The sequence below is a fragment of the Gobio gobio genome (genome assembly GCF_949357685.1).
Source record: "Gobio gobio genome assembly, chromosome: 14".
NCBI classification, from domain to species: domain Eukaryota; kingdom Metazoa; phylum Chordata; class Actinopteri; order Cypriniformes; family Gobionidae; genus Gobio; species Gobio gobio.
In genome coordinates, this window is record NC_137107.1 from 5,731,825 (window position 1) to 5,756,412 (window position 24,588).

The 24,588-nt window shown below is 42.7% G+C and overlaps 1 protein-coding gene across 1 annotated transcript in view; it reads right to left on the reverse strand.

Annotated features, from left to right (window-relative positions):
- Nucleotides 1-20,046, reverse strand: part of camk2a (calcium/calmodulin-dependent protein kinase II alpha) — a gene marked incomplete at its 5' end in the record, with an annotated part of 125,446 nt that extends 105,400 nt beyond the window's left edge. Inside the window, 2 exons of the mRNA XM_079835240.1 lie at nucleotides 13,416-13,510; nucleotides 19,985-20,046. Of these exons, the coding sequence (XP_079691366.1) occupies nucleotides 13,416-13,510; nucleotides 19,985-20,046 (157 nt within the window). The remainder of the gene's footprint in view (nucleotides 1-13,415; nucleotides 13,511-19,984) is intronic.
- Nucleotides 20,047-24,588: the final 4,542 nt, after the last annotated feature.

A 24,588-nucleotide genomic window follows, 5' to 3' on the forward strand; every position in this document is an offset into this window, starting at 1 on the left:
CTGGGCAGAAATACATAATCATGTTTTGATTGGTCCCCTCAAATTCACATTGGGTTTTCTCTTTAGCATAAAGGTTGAGAGGCCCATCTATCACTGTTTTTAAAGTTTGAAGAGTTAGTTCATTGAGTAAATATATAGGCTATAATCTGTGTGTGTAGACAGCTTTTTTTTTTTAACCTCTTAAACTCTGGTGCTCTTCGGTCAAAATTTTCTGTTTTGAAATGTTAAAAATCACAGCTTCATCAGAATGATATGAAACTTGGTGACTTTTCTAGCATTAGGTTTGTAAACACACAAAAAAATTGGGGTCAGGATTCGAGCATGCTAATTGGTCGTAAAAAATTACTCCCACTTGTGCTCTTTGGTCAAAAATGACCCCCATTGGAAATGAATGAGAAATCGGCAAAAACACAAAAATTCACAGAATATTTGTGTGTACAATCTACAAATCGGCCACAATGCTGAAAAAAAAAGTACCTGACGACGACCAATGCAGCCCATAAACCAAGAGCACCAGAGGGTTAAATGGCGGGTATCGATGTTTTGCATGTGTTTGGCCAATCAGTGTACACTTACGTCACTGGTTCCTGTTGTACTGGGTCAGATCCTACTATGAAGTAGGGGCTAATTAAGTTCCCCCAAAAGGTGTTCCTAGAACTAAAATCATTCCCAGTTCTTGTGTTCCCTTAGGAAAATGAAACATGGTTTTACTATAGTAAAAGTGTAGTAACCCAACCCATTCTCACTCCCAAGGCGTCAAAATCCGAAGCATGGTCAAGTGCCTTCCACGTCACAACGAAGACGCACACACACACACACACACACACACACACACACACACACACACACACACACACACACACACACACACACACACACACACACACACACACACACACACACCTATGAAAAACTGAACCTATGAACCACATTTGGAATTTTTAAAAATCACAGCTTCATCAGAATGATATGAAACTGATGATTGAACACGCTAAGTGGTCGTAAAAAAAAATATTCCCATTTGTGCTCTTCGGTCAAAAATGTATTTCTAACAAAAAAATAATAAAAAATAGTCTTTGAGATTTTTTAAATATATATTCAAATCCATCAAAAAATCATTAAATGTGTTCAAAAGAGAACTAGGGATTCTCAAGCCTCTCCATAGAGACCTCTAGTGATTACACACATGGTTGCAGGATTTCTTAAGTAATTCCAGAAGAGGGCGCTAATCTGCCTTCAAAAAAATTATTTTGAAGGCCTAGTCTCTATTTTAACCTGAAATACTGCAATAATAAAAAAATAAAAATTTTTTTTTTTTATAATTTTCAATGGCAAAAACAGACCATAATTATTGCATAAATATTAAAAAATACCCTCAAATCATCTCAAAATAAAAAATAAAAAATATTATTGAAGAAAAATAAATTGCATTGGTTTTACTGGGGTGGAGGAAGTTACATTTTTAGGTGTCCGGTCACATATGACCGGGAAGACGACCAATGCAGCCCATAAACCAAGAGCACCAGAGGGTGAAATGGCAGGTATCGATGTTTTGCATGTGTTTGGCCAATCAGTGTACACTTACGTCACTGGTTCCTGTTGTACTGGGTCAGATCCTACTATGAAGTAGGGGCTAATTAAGTTCCCCCAAAAGGTGTTCCTAGAACTAAAATCATTCCCAGTTCTTGTGTTCCCTTAGGAAAATGAAACATGGTTTTACTATAGTAAAAGTGTAGTAACCCAACCCATTCTCACTCCCAAGGCGTCAAAATCCGAAGCATGGTCAAGTGCCTTCCACGTCACAACGAAGACGCTAAAGTCACCCCTAGGCGTCACTATATCGACGCGCTGGGTGCTCCATTCATTTCAGTTGTTTACCCAATGCGTCAGATCAAGATGCATTTTGTTCTTTGCATTTGAAAAAAGCAGACATTTATTAATATTTCATTAATATTTAAAGGTTACTTTTATATTTTGGAGCCGCTAACCCCACTCCTACCCTAAACCTACCCACTTCTAAACAATATAAAACACATAACAGGCAAATACAAGTACAGTCACATGTATTAATTGCAAAAACTGAGCAAAAACAGTATAAAACTATCTCATGTTGCATTCCAAGTCTTCTGAAGTCTGTCACACAATGTCTTTATGTGAAGAACAGAGTTGATCTTTATGTTTTAATCGTTGAGATGATGTTCCCGCACTCATTCATATCTCATTCAAATAATACACACGACTCTTTAGCATGACGCGATCGGTCAAAAGACACACAAGAGCCAATTACATTTGGCTCTGACATAATGACGCAATTGGTCACGAGACATACGAGAGCCAATGCAATTTCACAATGAAAACTGACGTAACGGGCAGCAATATTTGAAAATGAATGTGTTCATGATCTTCTGCGGATAGAGACGCTGATCGCTTTTGGGGATTTCCTTCACACAAATCAATCGCTTGGCTATCTGTGTTTTATATACCACACAAATGGGTAGGTTTAGGGTTGGGATGGGGTTGGGTTACATGTTAAAACGTGTCTAGAGAGCTTAAATAAAATTATGCTGGCTGATTAAATTGAGAATCACACTCCAACATGTCATAATGGCAAAATCATAACCCAATATATGATCTTCATGAGGATAACGTTTCCATGCCCAACGCGTCTGTGTATGACGGCAAAGGTTTCTCATTGAAATGAATGGAGCACCCAGCACGTTGATATAGTGGAGTACCTTTAGCGTCTTTATTGTGACGCGGAAAGCATTGACCATGCTTTAGATTTTGACGCCTTGGGAGTGAGAACGGGTTGAGTATCCATGTTTTTTGGGCTAATTTATTACCATTTGTATAACCACAGTTTTACCACAAATACCATGGTTAACTATACAGTAGCAAAACCGTGGTTAATTTGTTATTACCATGCACTCTGAAAATGGACAAACCCAGCAATTGGGTTGTTTTAATCCAGTAAATGGGTTGTTTTAACCCAGCGGTTGGGTTAAATGTTCGCTTAAAACAACCCAAATCACTGGGGTAAAACAACCAAATTGCTGGGTTTGCCCATTTTCAACCCAACTTGGTTTGTTTTTAACCCAGCATTTTTTAGAGTGTGGTTTAACTATAATCATGTTTTTTTTTGGTAGTAAAACCATGGTTAATTTTCGTAAGGGTTGTGAACACAATACTTCCACCAATAGTTCTAGGAAAAGGTTCCTCCGGTCCCTATTGATGATAAATGTTGAAGAGTATGTTATTGCTTATGCCTTGAGAAGTCTGAGAGGTGGAGAGTTGAATTATTCAACCTCTGAAAAAATACTGTCTTGCTGTTGTCTAGAGTCCGTCATCTTGAGGGTACCTTTCATCATATACCAGGGCATTTCCCACTGCGAAACAGAAACACTGTGAATCTGTCACATCTTGAAGGATGAAATCTTCAGGGTGGGGGGTTCTTTCAGTTCATGGACTGCAATTTCTTAGACAGCAATTGGTCAGTCTATGCAAGAACTGGGGGTGACTCAAAAACTGTACATTAATGCAGTTCAGTTTTCCCCCAGTTAGAGATAGCAATGCATTCATTTTAGTTGAGCTTGAACAGTATCATACAGTACCATACAAGTAGGCACTGCACATCTGAGGATGCGGGGGAGTCACTAATTTCTTGGCTGCTCTTCCAGATTTAATTGCATACATACCCTCTCTAGGTTTCTGTTTGAAGATTCAGATCTACATAGATGCTTGAAGATTAGAATATTTAATGGTCGGTATCAGCGATAAATGCCTGTTTTATTTGTAGCCAATATATAGCTTTAGTTGTTTTCTGTTTTTCTCTCTCTTGCCTTGAGTGACCTTTCCAGTAAGAAAAAAAATCAAAGACATGGAAATTTTGTTCACTTCAGAAAAGGAAAGCTTTTGCATACACGCATGCTCACATGATACAATTTCACAGAAAAAGTATTTTTAAGTTTCTTATTGCGGTTCAGAGTGAGACAAGGAACAATTGAAGAGGGAAATGGAGCCGGGTCTAAAACTCGCTCGAGGAGATATTGCTCCATACGTATGTCAACAAATCTATGGCTCTTGAAAATGACATATAGGATATTACAGAATGAGAAACACTGATACCTCAGAAGTGCTATTTAACAGGATATTCAAATGACTAAAATTGTGGTTCCTTCTTTCATTTGGTCAAGATGAAGGAGACTCATGATGGCACTGTGGGTATTTCGGTCATGACCACTATCGTCAAAAGATGATTGATTGACTATTAGCATACAGGATTGGCGGTATGGTTCTGTTCTGGGCAAGAACAACTCCCTGCGAATCCATGCAACCTAGCATAAGAGCAGGGAGAGCAGAAATAACCCCCCTTAGGGTAAACATAATGTATGCATATATCATAAAAGGGTTAGTTCACCCAAAAATGAAAATTCATTTTCATGAATTCATTCATGTCATTAATTACTCACCCTCATGTCGTTCGACACCCGTCAGACCTCCGTTCATCTTCGTAACAGAAATTAAGATATTTTAGTTGAAATCTGATGCCTCTGAAAGTCCTCCATTGGCTCAATGGTACTCTACAATCTCAAGACCCTTAAAAGCTACTAAAGACGTCGTTACAAAGTCCATCTCACTACAGTGGCTCTAAAATAATTTTATGAATCGGCAACAATAGTTTTTGTGCGCAAAAAAACCCTAAATAACGACTTATATAGTGATGACGATTTCAAAACAAAGCATCATGAAGCTTCGAAGCGTTATGAATCACTGAGCCGAATGATGATTCGGATCGCGTGTCAAACCGCCAAACTGCTGAAATTTGGCGATTCAAACTGCTGAATCGACTCAGTGATTCATAACGCTTCGAAGCTTCATGATGCCTTGTTTTGAAATCGTCATCACTATGTAAGTCGTTATTTAGGGTTTTTTTGCGCACAAAAACTATTGTCGCCGATTCATAAAGTTATTGTAGAGCCACTGTAGTGAGATGGACTTTGTAACGACGTCTTTAGTGCCTTTTAAGGGTCTTGAGAGTGTAAAGTGCATTGAGCCAATGGAGGCCTTTCAGAGCCATCAGATTTACACTAAAATATCTTCATTTGTGTCTGAAGATGAATGGAGGTCTGACGGGTGTCGAACGACATGAGGGTAAGTAATTAATGACAGAATTTTCATTTTTGGGTGAACTAACCCTTTAATGTCAGAATACCAAATCCTAACTGGATGACAGGAGGAGCTGGGGATGGAGGAGGGTAAATAAGCTCTAGAGAAACGCGATAGCTGCTTATAGTACTGAAGGATTTTATTTACGACAGACTTTATATTTATCCGAATCATATCAAACTTGGTCAGAAAAATATTGATGTTAAACTGCAAAAGGACTTTTGATGTCTTGAAGGAAAGGCTATTGATTTGCTTTAAATCTAATTCGTCACACACATCACAGAAAAAGTTAAGAAATGAGTGTGGCGGGAAATGGGGGAGTTTGCTTCTGTAACGTCCCCTTGGCCTGTTTAATATACAGTCGCAAACTTAGTACATATATTGTTCTCATCAAGCTAGACATCTTTCAAAATTACTGTCATTAACTCTGCCGAACAATATAACCATTTTGAATTTAATGTGGATTTTTTTGAAGACCGCTAAACACTTGTCTTGAGAGGTGTGGTAATCATAGTACATATAAGGAGAATAAGCACTCCATACCTTTAATTGACTTTAAATGACTTAAAAAAGCAAGTTTTTTTCTTTTAAAGGGTTTGAATTGTTGCCTGAAGTACCAGCTAGACCGGTACCCTTGCACTGTGAAGAAAACTTTTGCAAAACAAAACCATTTATTCATTTTAAAGTTGGTTGACTGAGAGAACCGATCTGACCAAACCCATGACTGACAGGGATGGTCTATAAATAATGAATGATAGAGTAAATGCTCAAAATACTAGCGTGCATGAACAAGTTATGTGTACTGTAACTGGGTTAACAGGATGCGTGAGAAAGATAAAGTTAAAGTTACGTCTTAACTACTTTCTTAGAAGACTAGTTTACCTTCAATAACCACTGTGGCAACTGCCCAGGGCTACATTAGGTTGATAGTAGAACAATTGCCACCAATGATCTCTACAATTAACTTAGGCTTACGATGCTTTGGGGAAACACAGCCCTGGACTGTGTTTCTCGAAAATAGATTGGAACCAATTGTCTCTGATCAACTTAGATGACGCTTTTGAGAAACGCAGCCCTGGCTTTCCCATGTTATCCACTTTCAGTCAACCAAAAACATCATGTTGGCAATATTAAGTGTGCCTTATGACACTCATCTTGGTCAGACCTTCATGTGAAATCTATTATTGAAGCCCCTGTAATTTCACTAAGTTTGACATTCAGTTGTTGAGTCCAAAACATTGGCACTCCAGCACTTTTTTTCCTTTTAACTCACAATTTTATCAAAAATTAAGTGTAAATTTAACAAAGTATTTGGTCTCTTTATTTGCCTGTGAGTATTACAGGATATTTGTTTTTGATACTGAACTTAATATATGCATTTAAATAAGAAAATAAACAGAAATTACAAAATTATTGACACCCGAGACTTAAAAGACGCCCTACTCTCCTCTGACTGAGCTAATGCTAAGCATTATGGGATGCGCGCTGGCCAGACGGGATTTAAACTCACGGCTGGAGACACAAGTTGGGTTTGAAGATGAGAAACGTCCCAAGCTCAATGTTCTCTCTCCATTCCTGATGTCTGACACACACTCACAGCGTTCGGCTGCTCTTGAGTCTGTCAGAGCAGAAACTAAAGCTGACGGTGTTAAGATGCGTTTTGGCGGATCGGATCACAAGTAGACGAGGGAGACACATTCCCGTTAACTCCTGGTGTTTTTATCCGTCTCCTTTGTCCACGTTCAGCCACTTGTGTCCTGATTTCTTCGAGGGGAGGGTCTATGGGCGGGTGTTTTTCAGATCTTTAGATCTAATGGATGAAATAAGCTCATGTTTCCATATGAACACGAGCGGAGACGCCGGAGAAACACACGGAGAGCATCAGCTTTAGTTTCTGCTCTGACAGACTCAAGAGCAGCCGAACGCTGTGAGTGTGTGTTAGACATCAGGAATGGAGAGAGAACATTGAGCTTGGGACGTTTCTCATCTTCAAACCAAACTTGAGTCTCCAGCCGAGAGTTTAAATCCCGTCTGGCTAGCGCACGTCCCATAATGCTTAGCATTTGCTCATCGGAGGAGAGTAGGGCGTCTTTTAGAGGCTGTTCCAGTGCATTTGACCACATGATACACTATGAAAGCTATCTGGTCCAATGTGTTTTCAACTCCCTCTGGAAGTGGATGAAAGTGGACAAGCTCAAAATGTTTTCACCCAGTTTTGTATTTAGTGTCGTCCACATGTGATCAGTTCGACAAAAATGCATTTTAATACCAGGTGTAAACTGCGCCAAAAGCATCCAGTGCCAGAGGCAGAAAGGCATCCACCTCCATGTTCTTTTCTTTGAAAGCTTAATTTAGTTTTTTTTGTAATGGCATGCACTCAAAAGCTCTAATTTGGTCTCATCTGTCAGATGTATTTTGGTGTGTTCTTGCTTTCATATGTCAGTCAATGGGATTCTCCTGGGTGACGGATGGTACGAGTGTGCTGGTGCAAAAAAAAAAAGAGTCATATTTTGTGTCTAAAGGTCAGCTTGAATCTGGTGGCAGCTGGCTAAAGTGTTTTCTCCACCACTGATTCTTCACTGAAATCCTCTATCAAGTTTTCCCTTTCTAGCTTGTCTTCCTGCTAACATTAAGTACATAGAAACAGGAGCATCAAGGTCTCTGGAGATGCACTTGTATCCTTGAGATTGTCCATGCTTGGCTATAATCTTGCTTGTGACCTCAGATAATTCTTAGGGTTTTTTTCTTTTGTTCATGCCCGTTGCGGTACAAACAGTAACACAGAACAGGAGGATGAGTCATTTTCTCTATTCAAACTGCTTGAATTCATGATGTTATACTATAGGCACTTTCAACTCACCACAAGAACGTTCAGTTCCAAAGTAAATAAGTTTGACATGTTTGGTCGGATTAAAACAAACTCTGTTGCGATTGCTCTGTTAGAGCGGTTCATTTGAATAAGTGTGAACGCTGCCATCTGAACCCTGGAGCCACTAAACAAGCGGGCCGAGACCCGGAAAAGATGGGTTTCAGTCCGCTTCCAAACGAACTCTGGTGCGGTTTGAATGAAATATGAACGCAACAGACCAAAGACATGTAAACCAACCAAAAATTGAAGATGAGACCCTAAACAGGACTCGCGCATATCAGTAGTCGCAATGTTCAGTTCGGTACTGGTATCAGAACCGTGTCTCCTCGCAGCAGATCTTCGTCGGTGTGTGTGTGTGTGTGTGACGGAGGGTTTCCTGCAACTGTTTTGACTCCTTTACACATTTTATAAGCTCTTCATGAGTTCTCAGCTGGTAAAAATAGCATCATTTGCAGGCTAAAAAGTGGATTTATCCCCGCACACAGCATCGTTTCGGATGTTCGGGAAGTTCCGTCTCAAAATAGGGTCGTATCTTTTGGTTCGGTGATAAAAATCTGAACGCTAATCAGATAGGACTTTTGGTCTGGACCAAACGAACCAAGCGAACCAATGCACCCTAAGAATAACTTTATTCTAGAAGGCATCATTAATATTGTCCAGTAATTTTGTTTTGTCCAGCTGCACACACTCTAAAAAAAAAAGTGCCACAATATATGACACTAAAAGTGGTTCTTGGCTCGCAATCATAGGGGAACCACTTTTGGTTCTATATAGCATCATATCTTAACAGGTTCTGTATATGTTAGCACCTCAGTCATCCCAATGAACCGCTGAAGAACCGCTGAAGCACCAAGATTTGGTGCTTTAAAGCACTTAAAGTGGTTCCCCTATGATTACGAGCCAAAGAACCACTTTTAGTGCTATAATGCACCATTTTTTTTAGAGTGTACCAAGTGCAAGGATGCCAGTATTTGTACCACTGCCATGTACTGAACAAGGGGGGAAAAAACAAGAATGATTGTTTTGTTCAGCCGCACCACATACCAAATTATGTTTTCATTCTGGACGAAATTGTGTATTTTTTAAGTGCAAGGATGCCAGTATTTGTACCTCTGTCATGTACTGAACCAGAAAAAAACTGAATGGTTTTATCTTTCTCTCTTCTGGAAATGTTCACGTTATTTTCTCTCCAAATGTTCCAACTCTGTTTTTTGCATGCACAGAAACAGGTCCAAAATATAGACTAGAACATATCTTCAAATAGCCTATATAAAAAATGAATTGGTTGGCTGTTGAAGACTGATGGAGAAGCTGTTAGCTGCAAGGATAGATCTCATGCACACTGCATTGTTTAAAAACCCATTAAAACAACAATACAAGTACAGTAGCTACTATTTGAAGCATATAATATGATGTGTGCTTGGCAACATAGTGTAGGAGGTGTGCGGCTGCCTTCAGGGTATATCACTGCCTCCTACTGCTCTACTTGACTTTCAGCTTTTACAATATCAGCTTCCAGGGAAAAAAGCCTCTCTTTTTCAGCTATGACAATCATACAACAATCACCATTTGTATGGAAATTTCTTTAAAAATGACAAACGCTTACACAGCATAGTACCTACTCCAAGATCTTCAGTCCTAGTCCAATAATTTAGTCGTGTAGTTATCTGTTTTTTCATTCAGACCCTCCGGTTCAGTTCCAAAACTTATCTCATCACAATAAGAACAGAACTGTTTCACATTCACTTTGATTAAATGTCAAAAAATATACCTGACAGTTCACTTGTCACATGTTAATAAAGGCACCCCATCTGCCTTACTGAATTTGTCTTTGCACTTGACCTCAACACAGCATTCATACATGGGCACTTTTAGTTATTTGTCACAAACTCAATACATGCAATTTTCTTGTTTTGCAAAACCCCTGCCAAGAAATGTAAATGAAAGTCAATGATTGTTATAAGGTAAGATGACGTATGACTTTTTTTATGGCAACTTGCACAAACATAGCCATTATGTTAAGAACTTGTATGACCAACAATCAGTTAGTTAGGGGTAATCGATCTTACTTTACTGTTTCAAATTAGACCAATCTACATTTTTATTTAACCAACATCTAAAAGAAAAAAAAGGATGACTGGCTTGTAAGACTAGTCTTATCAGTTTATGCAACCAGCATTTGGTCTTTGATACAAACATTTTAGTACATGTTCTTAGTACAATCTGAAAGCTTTCTGTTCCTCCATTGACAGCTACGCAACTACCATTTTGACGCTTCAAAAAGTTCATAAAGAGATCGTAAAACTAATCCATATGAATTGAGCGGTTTAGTCCAAATTTTCTGAAGAGACTTCTTTGCTTTATAAGATGAACAGATTGAATTTAGGCTTTTATTCATATTTAAGCAGTGATCAGCGAACATAAACAGAAGCTCAGCCGAACCTGCATGAGAAAAAACTCCATTGGTTCTCTCTGAAGCTCAAACGTGCTGCGTAATACGAGAATGAACCTCATTGGTTCTCTCTGAAGCTCAAACGTGCTGCGTAATACGAGAATGAACCTCATTGGTTCTAGAGAAGCTCAAACGTGCTGCGTAACACGAGAATGAACCTCATTGGTTCTCTCTGAAGCTCAAACGTGCTGCGTAACACGAGAATGAACCTCATTGGTTCTCTCTGAAGCTCAAACGAGATGCGTAACACGAGAATGAACCTCATTGGTTCTCTCTGAAGCTCAAACGTGCTGCGTAACACGAGAATGAACCTCATTGGTTCTTGAGAAGCTCAAACGTGCTGCGTAACACGAGAATTTACCTTATTGGTTCTTGAGAAGCTCAAACGTGCTGCGTAACACGAGAATGAACCTCATTGGTTCTAGAGAAGCTCAAACGTGCTGCGTAACACGAGAATGAACCTCATTGGTTCTCACTGAAGCTCAAACGTGCTGCGTAACACGAGAATGAACCTCATTGGTTCTAGAGAAGCTCAAACGTGCTGCGTAACACGAGAATGAACCTCATTGGTTCTAGAGAAGCTCAAACGTGCTGCGTAACACGAGAATGAACCTCATTGGTTCTAGAGAAGCTCAAACGTGCTGCGTAACACGAGAATGAACCTCATTGGTTCTAGAGAAGCTCAAACGTGCTGCGTAACACGAGAATGAACCTCATTGGTTCTAGAGAAGCTCAAACGTGCTGCGTAACACGAGAACGAACCTCATTGGTTCTAGAGAAGCTCAAACGTGCTGCGTAACACGAGAATGAACCTCATTGGTTCTCACTGAAGCTCAAACGTGCTGCGTAACACGAGAATGAACCTCATTGGTTCTAGAGAAGCTCAAACGTGCTGCGTAACACGAGAATGAACCTCATTGGTTCTTGCTGAAGGTCAAACGTGCTGCGTAACACGAGAATGAACCTCATTGGTTCTAGAGAACCTCAAACGTGATGCGTAACACGAGAATGAACCTCATTGGTTCTCTCTGAAGCTCAAACGTGCTGCGTAACACGAGAATGAACCTCATTGGTTCTAGAGAACCTCAAACGTGATGCGTAACACGAGAATGAACCTCATTGGTTCTAGAGAAGCTCAAACGTGCTGCGTCACACGAGAATGAACCTCATTGGTTCTCACTGAAGCTCAAACGTGCTGCGTAACACGAGAATGAACCTCATTGGTTCTAGAGAAGCTCAAACGTGCTGCGTAACACGAGAATGAACCTCATTGGTTCTCTCTGAAGCTCAACGTGCTGCGTAACACGAGAATGAACCTCATTGGTTCTAGAGAAGCTCAAACGTGCTGCGTAACACGAGAATGAACCTCATTGGTTCTTGCTGAAGCTCAAACGTGCTGCGTAACACGAGAATGAACCTCATTGGTTCTCACTGAAGCTCAAACGTGCTGTGTAACACGAGAATGAACCTCATTGGTTCTAGAGAAGCTCAAACGTGCTGCGTAACACGAGAATGAACCTCATTGGTTCTAGAGAAGCTCAAACGTGCTGCGTAACACGAGAATGAACCTCATTGGTTCTTGCTGAAGCTCAAACGTGCTGCGTAACACGAGAATGAACCTCATTGGTTCTAGAGAAGCTCAAACGTGATGCGTAACACGAGAATGAACCTCATTGGTTCTAGAGAAGCTCAAACGTGCTGCGTAACACGAGAATGAACCTCATTGGTTCTCACTGAAGCTCAAACGTGCTGCGTAACACGAGAATGAACCTCATTGGTTCTAGAGAAGCTCAAACGTGCTGCGTAACACGAGAATGAACCTCATTGGTTCTCTCTGAAGCTCAAACGTGCTGCGTAACACGAGAATGAACCTCATTGGTTCTCTCTGAAGCTCAAACGTGCTGCGTAACACGAGAATGAACCTCATTGGTTCTAGAGAAGCTCAAACGTGATGCGTAACACGAGAATGATCCTCATTGGTTCTTGCTGAAGCTCAAACGTGCTGCGTAACACGAGAATGAACCTCATTGGTTCTCTCTGAAGCTCAAACGTGCTGCGTAACACGAGAATGAACCTCATTGGTTCTAGAGAAGCTCAAACGTGCTGCGTAACACGAGAATGAACCTCATTGGTTCTCTCTGAAGCTCAAACGTGCTGCGTAACACGAGAATGAACCTCATTGGTTCTAGAGAAGCTCAAACGTGATGCGTAACACGAGAATGATCCTCATTGGTTCTTGCTGAAGCTCAAACGTGCTGCGTAACACGAGAATGAACCTCATTGGTTCTCTCTGAAGCTCAAACGTGCTGCGTAACACGAGAATGAACCTCATTGGTTCTAGAGAAGCTCAAACGTGCTGCGTAACACGAGAATGAACCTCATTGGTTCTAGAGAAGCTCAAACGTGCTGCGTAACACGAGAATGAACCTCATTGGTTCTCTCTGAAGCTCAAACGTGCTGCGTAACACGAGAATGAACCTCATTGGTTCTAGAGAAGCTCAAACGTGCTGCGTAACACGAGAATGAACCTCATTGGTTTCTTGTTGATTGTTTTACAATCTATATGAACTTTTTGAAGCGTCAAAGTGTGATTTGTTAGCTGTCTATGGTGGGGTCAGAGAGCTAATATCTTAATTTGTGTTCCAAAGATGAACGAAAGTCTTACAGGTTTGGAACGACATGAGGGTGAATAATTAATGACAGAATTTTCATTTTTGGGTGAACTATCCCTTAAGTAAACAGAATGAATCAAACAAAAAGTCACCAGGAAATGTAAATGAGGGCTTTAGATTCACTACAGATCATCTATAGACTAGAAAGAATTGACTGTAAATGAACTGTTGATGTTCTGTTGTTTGCTCACAGTCCTGATCCTTGAGCGGTTCATTGAGTTGGTATCAATGCATTTGAACTGATCTGTGCACCTACCCCGAGTAGACAGCTTCTTTGTGTTGATGATCTTAGCGGCGTACTCTTGCCCTGAGAGAACTTTCACACATCTTCGCACCACAGAAAAGGCTCCCCTAAAAATCAGAGAACATGGAAGCAATGTCTGTATGTTGAGCATTCAGGGCAGAATGGCACAGTGAATGTACACTTCAAGAAAGAGAAGCAGGTTTACCTGCTAAGCAAGCAGTAATATATTGAATTATGCAATATTTCAATGTCTGAATTGAATTGCCACCCACAAATGCAATTATGTAAGCGGTTTGACTGCCCACAGAAAAAGATGTGTGTGTGTTCTGTATGAGGGTGTATGTGGGAGTAGAGCAGTGGGCACAAGGCCAGATGGAGTTGAAGACCCATCTCTGTAGAGGTGTTATATGCTCTCAAATCAAGAAAACAAGTATACAGTGCACTCGCTCAGGAAAAAACGCTGTAGTACAGAGTGGGTGGATGGAAAGAGGGAAGCAAGCAGATTTTTTTTTGTACTTCTGCCTCAACATTTCAGAGCATTGTTACTGGCGCTACATGCATTGATGTATGAGTATCGAAATCTTACAGAGTGTAACAGTTATTTTTATTACACACTCACCAACCTTTATGATCAGAATTATGTATAATTATAATCTGGCTAAATTCAGTGTATTATTTTGTGTGTATGTGAAGAAGAGACGATCTATGCACCAACCATATGCTGCGTCCCAATTCACATACTATCCGTACTAAATAGTATTCGAAAAAATAATTAGTATGTCCCACATCCTAGTATGTTGAAAAGAGTATTCCAAAGATTCTCGGATGGTCTACTATTTCCGGTCAGAATCCGAAGTGCAGATCGATGCGTACTCTAACGGCTGATATTGCCCACAACCCATTGCGAGATGGACGAGGATTGAATAAGAACTACAAACACGGATAAAAAGTGTTAAAAAACTACAAACATGACGGTTGCGCGAGTCTGACGGTTAAGTAGAGAGGATTAGATAAAGGGGTTTGAGTGAGCAATTATCAGTATTTAACCTGACAAAAATATATTTATTCAATGTTAACCACATTATATTTCACCTGCAGCAGCATTGAGAACTTTTGTAATGATACGTTTGGCCATTAACTTTTAAATGCATCATTAGGCCTATATTTAAACTGCAAACACATGAGGGGAGTCTCTGCATTAAAGACCCACGAATGGCAGATCAACGTGTGACTACGCTTCTCTCCGATACGGTAGGAAATTAAATTGAATGTGGAGGATTTGAACTGTGACGATGATTGACTGGGCCGTTTAAACGGTGACGGGACGCACGTAACTAAGCAACAGAGTCCGGTAAAGATGAGGTATGTCCCAAAGCTTGCATACTCTTCTGCTACACACTCAAAAGTATGTACTTTTTCTTCACAAAAAGAGTACATACTTTTAGGACGTAGTATAAGTAGGCGAATTGGGACGCAGCAATAGTCTCTAACGTCATCACCGGCGGCCATCTTGTCACAGGTAAGCTTTCTGGCGGGCTCTGTGGCTCCTGATGTAAGGCGAGTGATCGGAACACAAATACTCTTATCTTGCTGAAATCTTGACGGATTTACAAATGGTTTGGTTTCTTACAAACGTTATTAACGTGGCTATAATTATGGATGCTTGAACAAATTATAAATAATTATTCATAAGTATGCAGTGTCATAACTACATCTCTGACGTTTAATACAAACCAAACAGTTTGAAAATCGGTAGAAAATTAAGCAAGTTATGGCTATTTAAAAAGTACAAGCACCATTAAAACACAATGTTACGCGTGAGCGAGCTGACTGAGACAAGATGGCCGCCAGGTGCGGACGTCGACCTCCACTGGCCAGCAGCGGACGAGACATCTGGCCTTTATTATGTTTATCTATGGCACCAACCCAAAACTGCAGGTGCGTTTCAATCAGCGCCCTAATGCAGAAGTCAGTGCACTGATCCCCAGTCAGCCATTTTAGGGGCTGTCTCAATCACAGAATCTTTCCAGTGCACTGAAACATTCGCTCCCTAAAAAGTCCAACAATGCACCGCAAAACCCAAGGTGCATCGATGCTCACTATGTTCCCTTAAGGGAAGTTCTGAAGCGCGAAACTTAAATCATGTGAGCTAACTCGCTACACATTACGACTGATAACAACACACGCTATGTTTTTAAAAATGGAAGCATTATTTGATTATATTTCAGCATAAACATACATTGTTTGACAGGTAATGAACGCAATCTAGCTAACATTTATAATTTATTTAAGGCTGAAATGTTGCACGTATATGTAACAAAATATTTATCACAATGCACTTGAAATAACATTACGCGTAATGAAAGATATCAGCTCTGCTGTTGTCCATATATACCAGTAGTGATGTTGTCCAATGAGGATGTTGTCACGTCGCCGGAAATAGAGTCACAAGTGTCCCAATGTGTATTGAGTCAGCGTCCTCTACTGTCCTTACCAGTGCCCCAATCCGAGTACGCAATATACTGATTCACGAGCTCGGGAGCTAGGGAACTGATTGAGACGCACCCCAAGAGTTCAGATGAACACAAGAGCTTGCTAGCAGCCTATACGCTGAGTTTCCATTCATTTTTGGGAGGTGGGGTTTGGATATGTAAATGCTTGTATCGAACTCGTATTGAACCGTGACCTCAAAACCGAGATACGTACTGAACCGTGACTTCTGTGTACCGTTACACCCCAATACATATATATATATATATATATATATATATATATATATATATATATATATATATATATATATATATATATATATATATATATATATATATATATATATATATATATATATATATATACACCGATCAGGCATAAAATTATGACCACCTTCCTAACGTGATGGAGTTTTGGTTTCCTTGCCACTGTCGCCTTTGGCTTGGCTTGCTCAGTCACTACATTTTCAACTAAATATCCAAATAAATCTAATTAGTAAACTAAATTAACCATATAAACTAAATTACTGATCTGCCCACATTGTTACTGTATGTTAACTGAAATGAGCTGATGACATCACCGTTTTCTCCGGATCGGCTGTACGGCCGAATCAAATTCTGTTGCATTATTTTCCTGTTTAACACTGTGAAGCTGCTTTAAAACAATCTGCATTGTAAAAAGCGCTGTATACATAAAGTTGACTTGACTTGACTAATATGGACCCCACTAGACCCCTGAAGGTGTGCTGTGGTATCTGGCACCAAAATGTTAGCAGCAGATCCTTTAAGTCCTGTAAGTTGCGACCATTACCATTTCCATGAAAGGCTGTACATGGGCTAAACAATGCTTAGGTAGGTGGTACGTGTCAAAGTCACATCCACATGATGGAGGACCCAAGGTTTCCCAGCTGAACATTGCCCAAAGCATCACTGCCTCCGCCACCACGCCTTCTTCCCATAGTGCACCTGGTGCCATGTGTTCCCCAGGTAAGCCACGCACACACACCCGGCCATCCACGTGATGTAGAAGAACACGTGATCATCAGACCAGGCCACCTTCTTCCATTGCTCCATGGTCCAGTTCTGATGCTCACGTGCCACTGTTGGTGCTTTGGGTGGTGGACAGGGGTCAGGGGTCAGCATGGGCACTGGTCAGCGGCTGTGCCGCCCCATACACAACTTGAGCAGTTTGAGCTCCAGTAGCTCGTCTGTTGGATCGGACCACATGGGCCAGCCTTCGCTCCCCACGGGCATCAATGAGCCTCGGCCGCCCATGACCCTGTGGCCGGTTCTCCACTGGTCCTTCATGACCCTGTGGCCGGTTCTCCACTGGTCCTCCATGACCCTGTGGCCGGTTCTCCACTGGTCCTTCATGACCCTGTGGCCGGTTCTCCACTGGTCTTCCATGACCCTGTGGCCGGTTCTCCACTGGTCCTCCATGACCCTGTGGCCAGTTCTCCACTGTTCCTCCATGACCCTGTGGCCGGTTCTTCACTGGTCCTCCATGACCCTGTGGCCGGTTCTCCACTGGTCCTTCATGACCCTGTGTCCGGTTCTCCACTGGTCCTTCATGACCCTGTGGCTGGTTCTCCACTGGTCCTTCATGACCCTGTGGCCGGTTCCCCACTGGTCCTCCATGACCCTGTGGCCGGTTCTCCACTGGTCCTTCATGACCCTGTGTCCGGTTCTCCACTGGTCCTCCATGACCCTGTGGCCGGTTCTCCACTGGTCCTCCATGACCCTGTGGCCGGTTCTCCACTGGTCCTTCATGACCCTGTGTCCGGTTCTCCACTGGTCCTCCATGACCCTGTGGCCGGTTCTCCACTGGTCCTTCATGACCCTGTGGCCGGTTCTCCACTGGTCCTCCATGACCCTGTGGCCCGTTCTCCACTGGTCCTCCATGACCCTGTGGCCGGTTCTCCACTGGTCCTCCATGACCCTGTGGCCGGTTCTCCACTGGTCCTTCATGACCCTGTGGCCGGTTCTCCACTGGTCCTCCATGACCCTGTGGCCCGTTCTCCACTGGTCCTCCATGACCCTGTGGCCCGTTCTCCACTGGTCCTCCATGACCCTGTGGCCCGTTCTCCACTGGTCCTCCATGACCCTGTGGCCGGTTCTCCACTGGTCCTCCATGACCCTGTGGCCCGTTCTCCACTGGTCCTCCATGACCCTGTGGCCGGTTCTCCACTGGTCCTCCATGACCCTGTGGCCCGTTCTCCACTGGTCCTCCATGACCCTGTGGCCGGTTCTCCACTGGTCCTCCATGACCCTGTGGCCGGTTCTCCACTGGTCCTTCATGACCCTGTGGCCGGTTCTCCACTGGTCCTCCATGACCCTGTGGCCGGTTCTCCACTGGTCCTCCATGACCCTGTGGCCGGTTCTCCACTGGTCCTTCATGACCCTGTGGCCGGTTCTCCACTGTTCCTCCATGACCCTGTGGCCAGTTCTCCACTGTTCCTCCATGACCCTGTGGCCGGTTCTCCACTGGTCCTCCATGACCCTGTGGCCGGTTCTCCACTGGTCCTCCATGACCCTGTGGCCGGTTCTCCACTGTTCCTCCATGACCCTGTGGCCAGTTCTCCACTGGTCTTTCATGACCCTGTGGCCGGTTTTCCACTGGTCCTTCATGACCCTGTGGCCGGTTCTCCACTGGTCCTTCCTTGGAGCACTTTTGATAGAGACTTACCACTGCAGACCGGGAACACCCCACAAGAGCTGCAGTTTTGGAGATGATCTGACCCAGTCGTCTAGCCGTCACAATCTGGCCCTTGTCAAACTCGCTCAAATCCTTACGCTTGCCCATTTTTCCTGCTTCTAACACATCAACTCTGAGGACAAAATGTTCACTTGCTGCCTAATATATCCCACCCACTAACAGGAGATGAAGAGATCATCAGTGTTATTCACTTCACTGGTCATAATGTTATGCCTGATTGGTGTATATATAGGCTATATATAGTGAACCTGATTTCACCAAGTACAACATGTTCCTGGATCATCTTTGTAGATCCTGGAACAAAATTCCAATCAACCAGATTTGAGGGACACGTTTATAGTGTCAAGTTTAGGCTTAAAACCGGGGTTAGATGCTTCTACATCAGTGTTATTCCTCATCATTTCCCCTTCGGATTTTAGGGATAACTATGGGTAGGGTTAGGGCTATATGCTATATGTTGACCCAGGAACATGTCTTACTTGGCAACACACACACACACACACACACACACACACACACACACACACACACACACACACACACACACACACACACACACACACACACACACACACACACACACACACACACACACACACACACACACACACACACACACACACACACACACACACACACACACACACACACACACACACACACACACACACACACACACACACACACACACACACACACACACACACACACACACACACACACACATATGGTATTTCTCTTCTGCCATCTTAAAAGATGATGTTAGTCTGAATGTTGTTAGTGGGTTGTGTGCAGTCAGTTCATTATGTTTCTTCTTTTACATTGAGCAGTCAGTGAGTTTTAGGTTAGGTTTCTGACTGCAACTTAATTAAGCTCTGACTACAATTAAACGGCACGGGAGATTTCTGAGGGAGCGCAAACACTAGACCGGGATTTTTGTCTTCTTCAACAGCATGAGATTGTTTCAATGTGCTCTTAATGCATAATGTTAGATTCGCTCATCAGATCTGAACTTTTTTAGATCTGCTTCAGCCAATGTCTGCTTGTTATGTAATGTAATGTAAGTTGCGTTATGTGCGAGTTAGTTCATACCGTGGATCGTTTCCACACAATCCTGCACTGATTTCATAATATTCTAAAACAGTCAAAGCAAACGGCTCTAATGAGATCTGCCTTGTAACCGGTTTTAATGAAACTTGAAGTGGATTTGCAATCCTTTTAGAATCTATCTATCCAGATATGTCGACCTTATTCTTCAAGATGTTTAGCAGTTAACACTCGTGTAAAAAAAAAACATTATTGCATTTGATTGTGCATTGTGCAGCTCAAACATGTCACATCGGTTTTAAAGAAATGTAGCTATTCCAACTTACTTTCCCAGTTCCTCAAACAGCTGGTATTCCTCTGTAAAGCGCGTGCAGGTGATGGTTGCCATCCTGGAAGTGTGTGTGTTTCCTGCGTCTGATGAGAGTGTCGTCAGCCAGGAGGAACAGAAGCGCGATCAAACGCCTGGTCTGAAGATCGTTTTCTATATTGGAAAAGTGGAAGTGGAATGAGGGGGAAAAAAATGACAGATCTTTCTGTGGCTGCCTGCGACTGGCTGCTCTTCTCCATACACAGCCCTCGTTACCATGGCAGCCGCATCCTCCTCCTCCTCTCCTCACATGCTCACACACATGAAGCCATGCAGACAGTAAAACACACCCACACACCTTCAGTGTGCATCACACTGTTACTTCACAGCAGTCTGCTTATACTGTATGAATAGATGTCCGAAATAGCTATTTTACAGGCTCTCAGATGAAACGATGGCTACATTACACTTCTTTGTATTTGTATTCAGATGAAATCCCGTCATTCAAATGCAACTGTGGCAGCAGATCTTTTAACTAATTCGCTGAGATGTTATTAGGATGGCCTGGTGTTCCTTATCGCTCATTAGTAGAAATTCCCCTGCATGCAGAATTAATGATGTCTGTCATTTTCTCTATATAAATATTACAGCGATAGTGAAAATGGTGGCTCATAGGGTTGGGTTCAGGACTAGGCCAGTGGTTCCCAATTAGGGGTGTGCGATATTAACAACATTTCCTGGTATTTTCTGGGAATTAGACAATATTTTGCGGAGTGTCTATGTTGTTTTGGTATCGTGTGTCGTGGATGGCTGATTTTTCGATACCCTTTCAATGATTTTCACCTTTTTTGGGCATTTTTACCTTTATAAAGCCATTTTGGTAACCCTTTAGTATAGGGGACTCATATTCATTATTAACTACGACTTTTCCCTCATTAAACTCTTAATTTACTGCTTAGTAATAGTTAGTGGTAGTTGTTAAGTTTTTGTATTGTGTAAGATTAACGGATGTAGAATAAGGTCATGATGAAAATTTGCGGACCCACTTTATATTAGGTGTCCTTAACTACTATATACTAACATTTAAATGAATCATTTAATACAATGCACTTATTGTGTACATACATGTTTTTACATTGTACTTACATTTAAAAAATTACCTGCATGTAATTACATCTGTAATTAATTTCTGTACTTACATTTATAATTACACTTTTGACTATTCCCTTACACCTAACCCTACCCTTAAACTAACCCACACCACCACACCTGTGCCTCAATTTACCCTTAAACTTACCCATACCACCACACCTGTGTCTAACTTTACCCTTAAACTTACCCATACCACCACACCTGTGTCTAACTTTACCCTTAAACTTACCCACACCACCACACCTGTCCCTAACTTTGCCCTTAAACTTACCCATACCACCACACCTGTCCCTAACTTTACCCTTAAACTTACCCACACCACCACACCTGTGTCTAACTTTACCCTTAAACTTACCCACACCACCACACCTGTGTCTAACTTTACCCTTAAACTTACCCACACCACCACACCTGTGTCTAACTTTACCCTTAAACTTACCCACACCACCACACCTGTGTCTAACTTTACCCTTAAACTTACCCACACCACCACACCTGTCCTTAACTTTACCCTTAAACTCACCCACACCACCACACCTGTCCCTAACCCTACCCTTAAACTTACCCATACCACCACACCTGTGCCTCACTTTACCCTTAAACTTACCCACACCACCACACCTGTGCCTCACTTTACCCTTAAACTTACCCACACCACCACACCTGTGCCTCACTTTACCCTTAAACTCACCCACACCACCACACCTGTGCCTCACTTTACCCTTAAACTTACCCACACCACCACACCTGTGCCTCACTTTACCCTTAAACTTACCCATACCACCACACCTGTCCCTAACTTTACCCTTAAACTCACCCACACCACCACACCTGTGCCTCACTTTACCCTTAAACTTACCCATGCCACCACACCTGTGTCTAACTTTACCCTTAAACTTACCCATACCACCACACCTGTGTCTAACTTTACCCTTAAACTTACCCACACCACCACACCTGTCCCTAACCCTACCCTTAAACTTACCCATACCACCACACCTGTCCCTAACTTTACCCTTAAACTTACCGACACCACCACACCTGTGTCTAACTTTACCCTTAAACTTACCCACACCACCACACCTGTGCCTCACTTTACCCTTAAACTTACCCACACCACCACACCTGTCCCTAACTTTACCCTTAAACTTACCGACACCACCACACCTGTGTCTAACTTTACCCTTAAACTCACCCACACCACCACACCTGTCCCTAACTTTACCCTTAAACTTACCCACACCACCACACCTGTCCCTAACTTTACCCTTAAACTCACCCACACCACCACACCTGTGCCTAACTTTACCCTTAAACTTACTCATACCACCAAACCTGTGCCTAACCCTACCCTTAAACTTACCCATACCACCACACCTGTGCCTAACTTTACCCTTAAACTTACCCATACCACCACACCTGTCCCTAACTTTACCCTTAAACTTACCCATACCACCACACCTGTCCTTAACTTTACCCTTAAACTCACCCATACCACCACACCTGTGCCTCACTTTACCCTTAAACTTACCCACACCACCACACCTGTCCTTAACTTTACCCTTAAACTCACCCACACCACCACACCTGTCCTTAACTTTACCCTTAAACTCACCCATACCACCACACCTGTCCCTAACCCTACCCTTAAACTTACCCACACCACCACACCTGTCCTTAACTTTACCCTTAAACTTAACCACACCACCACACTTGTCCTTAACTTTACTCTTAAACACACCCACACTACCACACCTGTGCCTCACTTTACCCTTAAACTTACCCACACCACCACACCTGTCCCTAACTTTACCCTTAAACTTACCCACACCACCACACCTGTCCCTAACATTACCCTTAAACTCACCCACACCACCACACCTGTGCCTAACTTTACCCTTAAACTGACCCACACCACCACACCTGTCCCTAACCCTACCCTTAAACTTACCCACACCACCACACCTGTCCCTAACCCTACCCTTAAACTTACCCACACCACCACACCTGTCCCTAACCCTACCCTTAAACTTACCCACACCACCACACCTGTCCCTAACCCTACCCTTAAACTTACCCACACCACCACACCTGTCCCTAACCCTACCCTTAAACTTACCCATACCACCACACATGTCCCTAACCCTAGACTTAAACTTACCCACACCACCACACCAGTCCCTAACCCTACACTTAAACTTACCCACACCACCACACCTGTCCCTAACCCTACTGTTAAACTTACCCATACCACCACACCTATCCCTAACCCTACACTTAAACTTACCCACACCACCACACCTGGCCCTAACCCTACCCTTAAACTTACCCATACCAGCACACCTGTCCCTAACCCTACCCTTAAACTTACCCACACCACCACACCTGTCCCTAACCCTACCCTTAAACTTACCCATACCACCACACCTGTCCCTAACCCTACACTTAAACTTACCCATACCACCACACCTGTCCCTAACCCTACACTTAAACTTACCCACACCACCACACCTGTCCCTAACCCTACACTTAAACTTGCCCACACCACCAAACCTGTCCCTAATCCTACACTTAAACTTACCGACACCACCACACCTGTGTCTAACTTTACCCTTAAACTTACCCACACCACCACACCTGTCCCTAACTTTACCCTTAAACTTACCCACACCACCACACCTGTGCCTAACTTTACCCTTAAACTTACTCATACCACCAAACCTGTGCCTAACTTGACCCTTAAACTTACTCATACCACCACACCTGTGCCTAACTTTACCCTTAAACTTACCCATACCACCACACCTGTCCCTAACCCTAACCTTAAACTTACTCATACCACCACACCTGTCCTTAACTTTACCCTTAAACTTACCCATACCACCACACCTGTCCCTAACTTTACCCTTAAACTTACCCATACCACCACACCTGTCCCTAACTTTACCCTTAAACTTACCCATACCACCACACCTGTCCTTAACTTTACCCTTAAACTCACCCATACCACCACACCTGTGCCTAACCCTACCCTTAAACTTACCCACACCACCACACCTGTCCTTAACTTTACCCTTAAACTCACCCATACCACCACACCTGTGCCTCACTTTACCCTTAAACTTACCCACACCACCACACCTGTCCTTAACTTTACCCTTAAACTCACCCATACCACCACACCTGTCCCTAACTTTACCCTTAAACTTACCCACACCACCACACCTGTCCTTAACCCTACACTTAAACTTACCCACACCACCACACCTGTCCCTAACCCTACTGTTAAACTTACCCATACCACCACACCTATCCCTAACCCTACACTTAAACTTACCCACACCACCACACCTGGCCCTAACCCTACCCTTAAACTTACCCATACCAGCACACCTGTCCCTAACTTTACCCTTAAACTTACCCATACCACCACACCTGTCCTTAACTTTACCCTTAAACTCACCCATACCA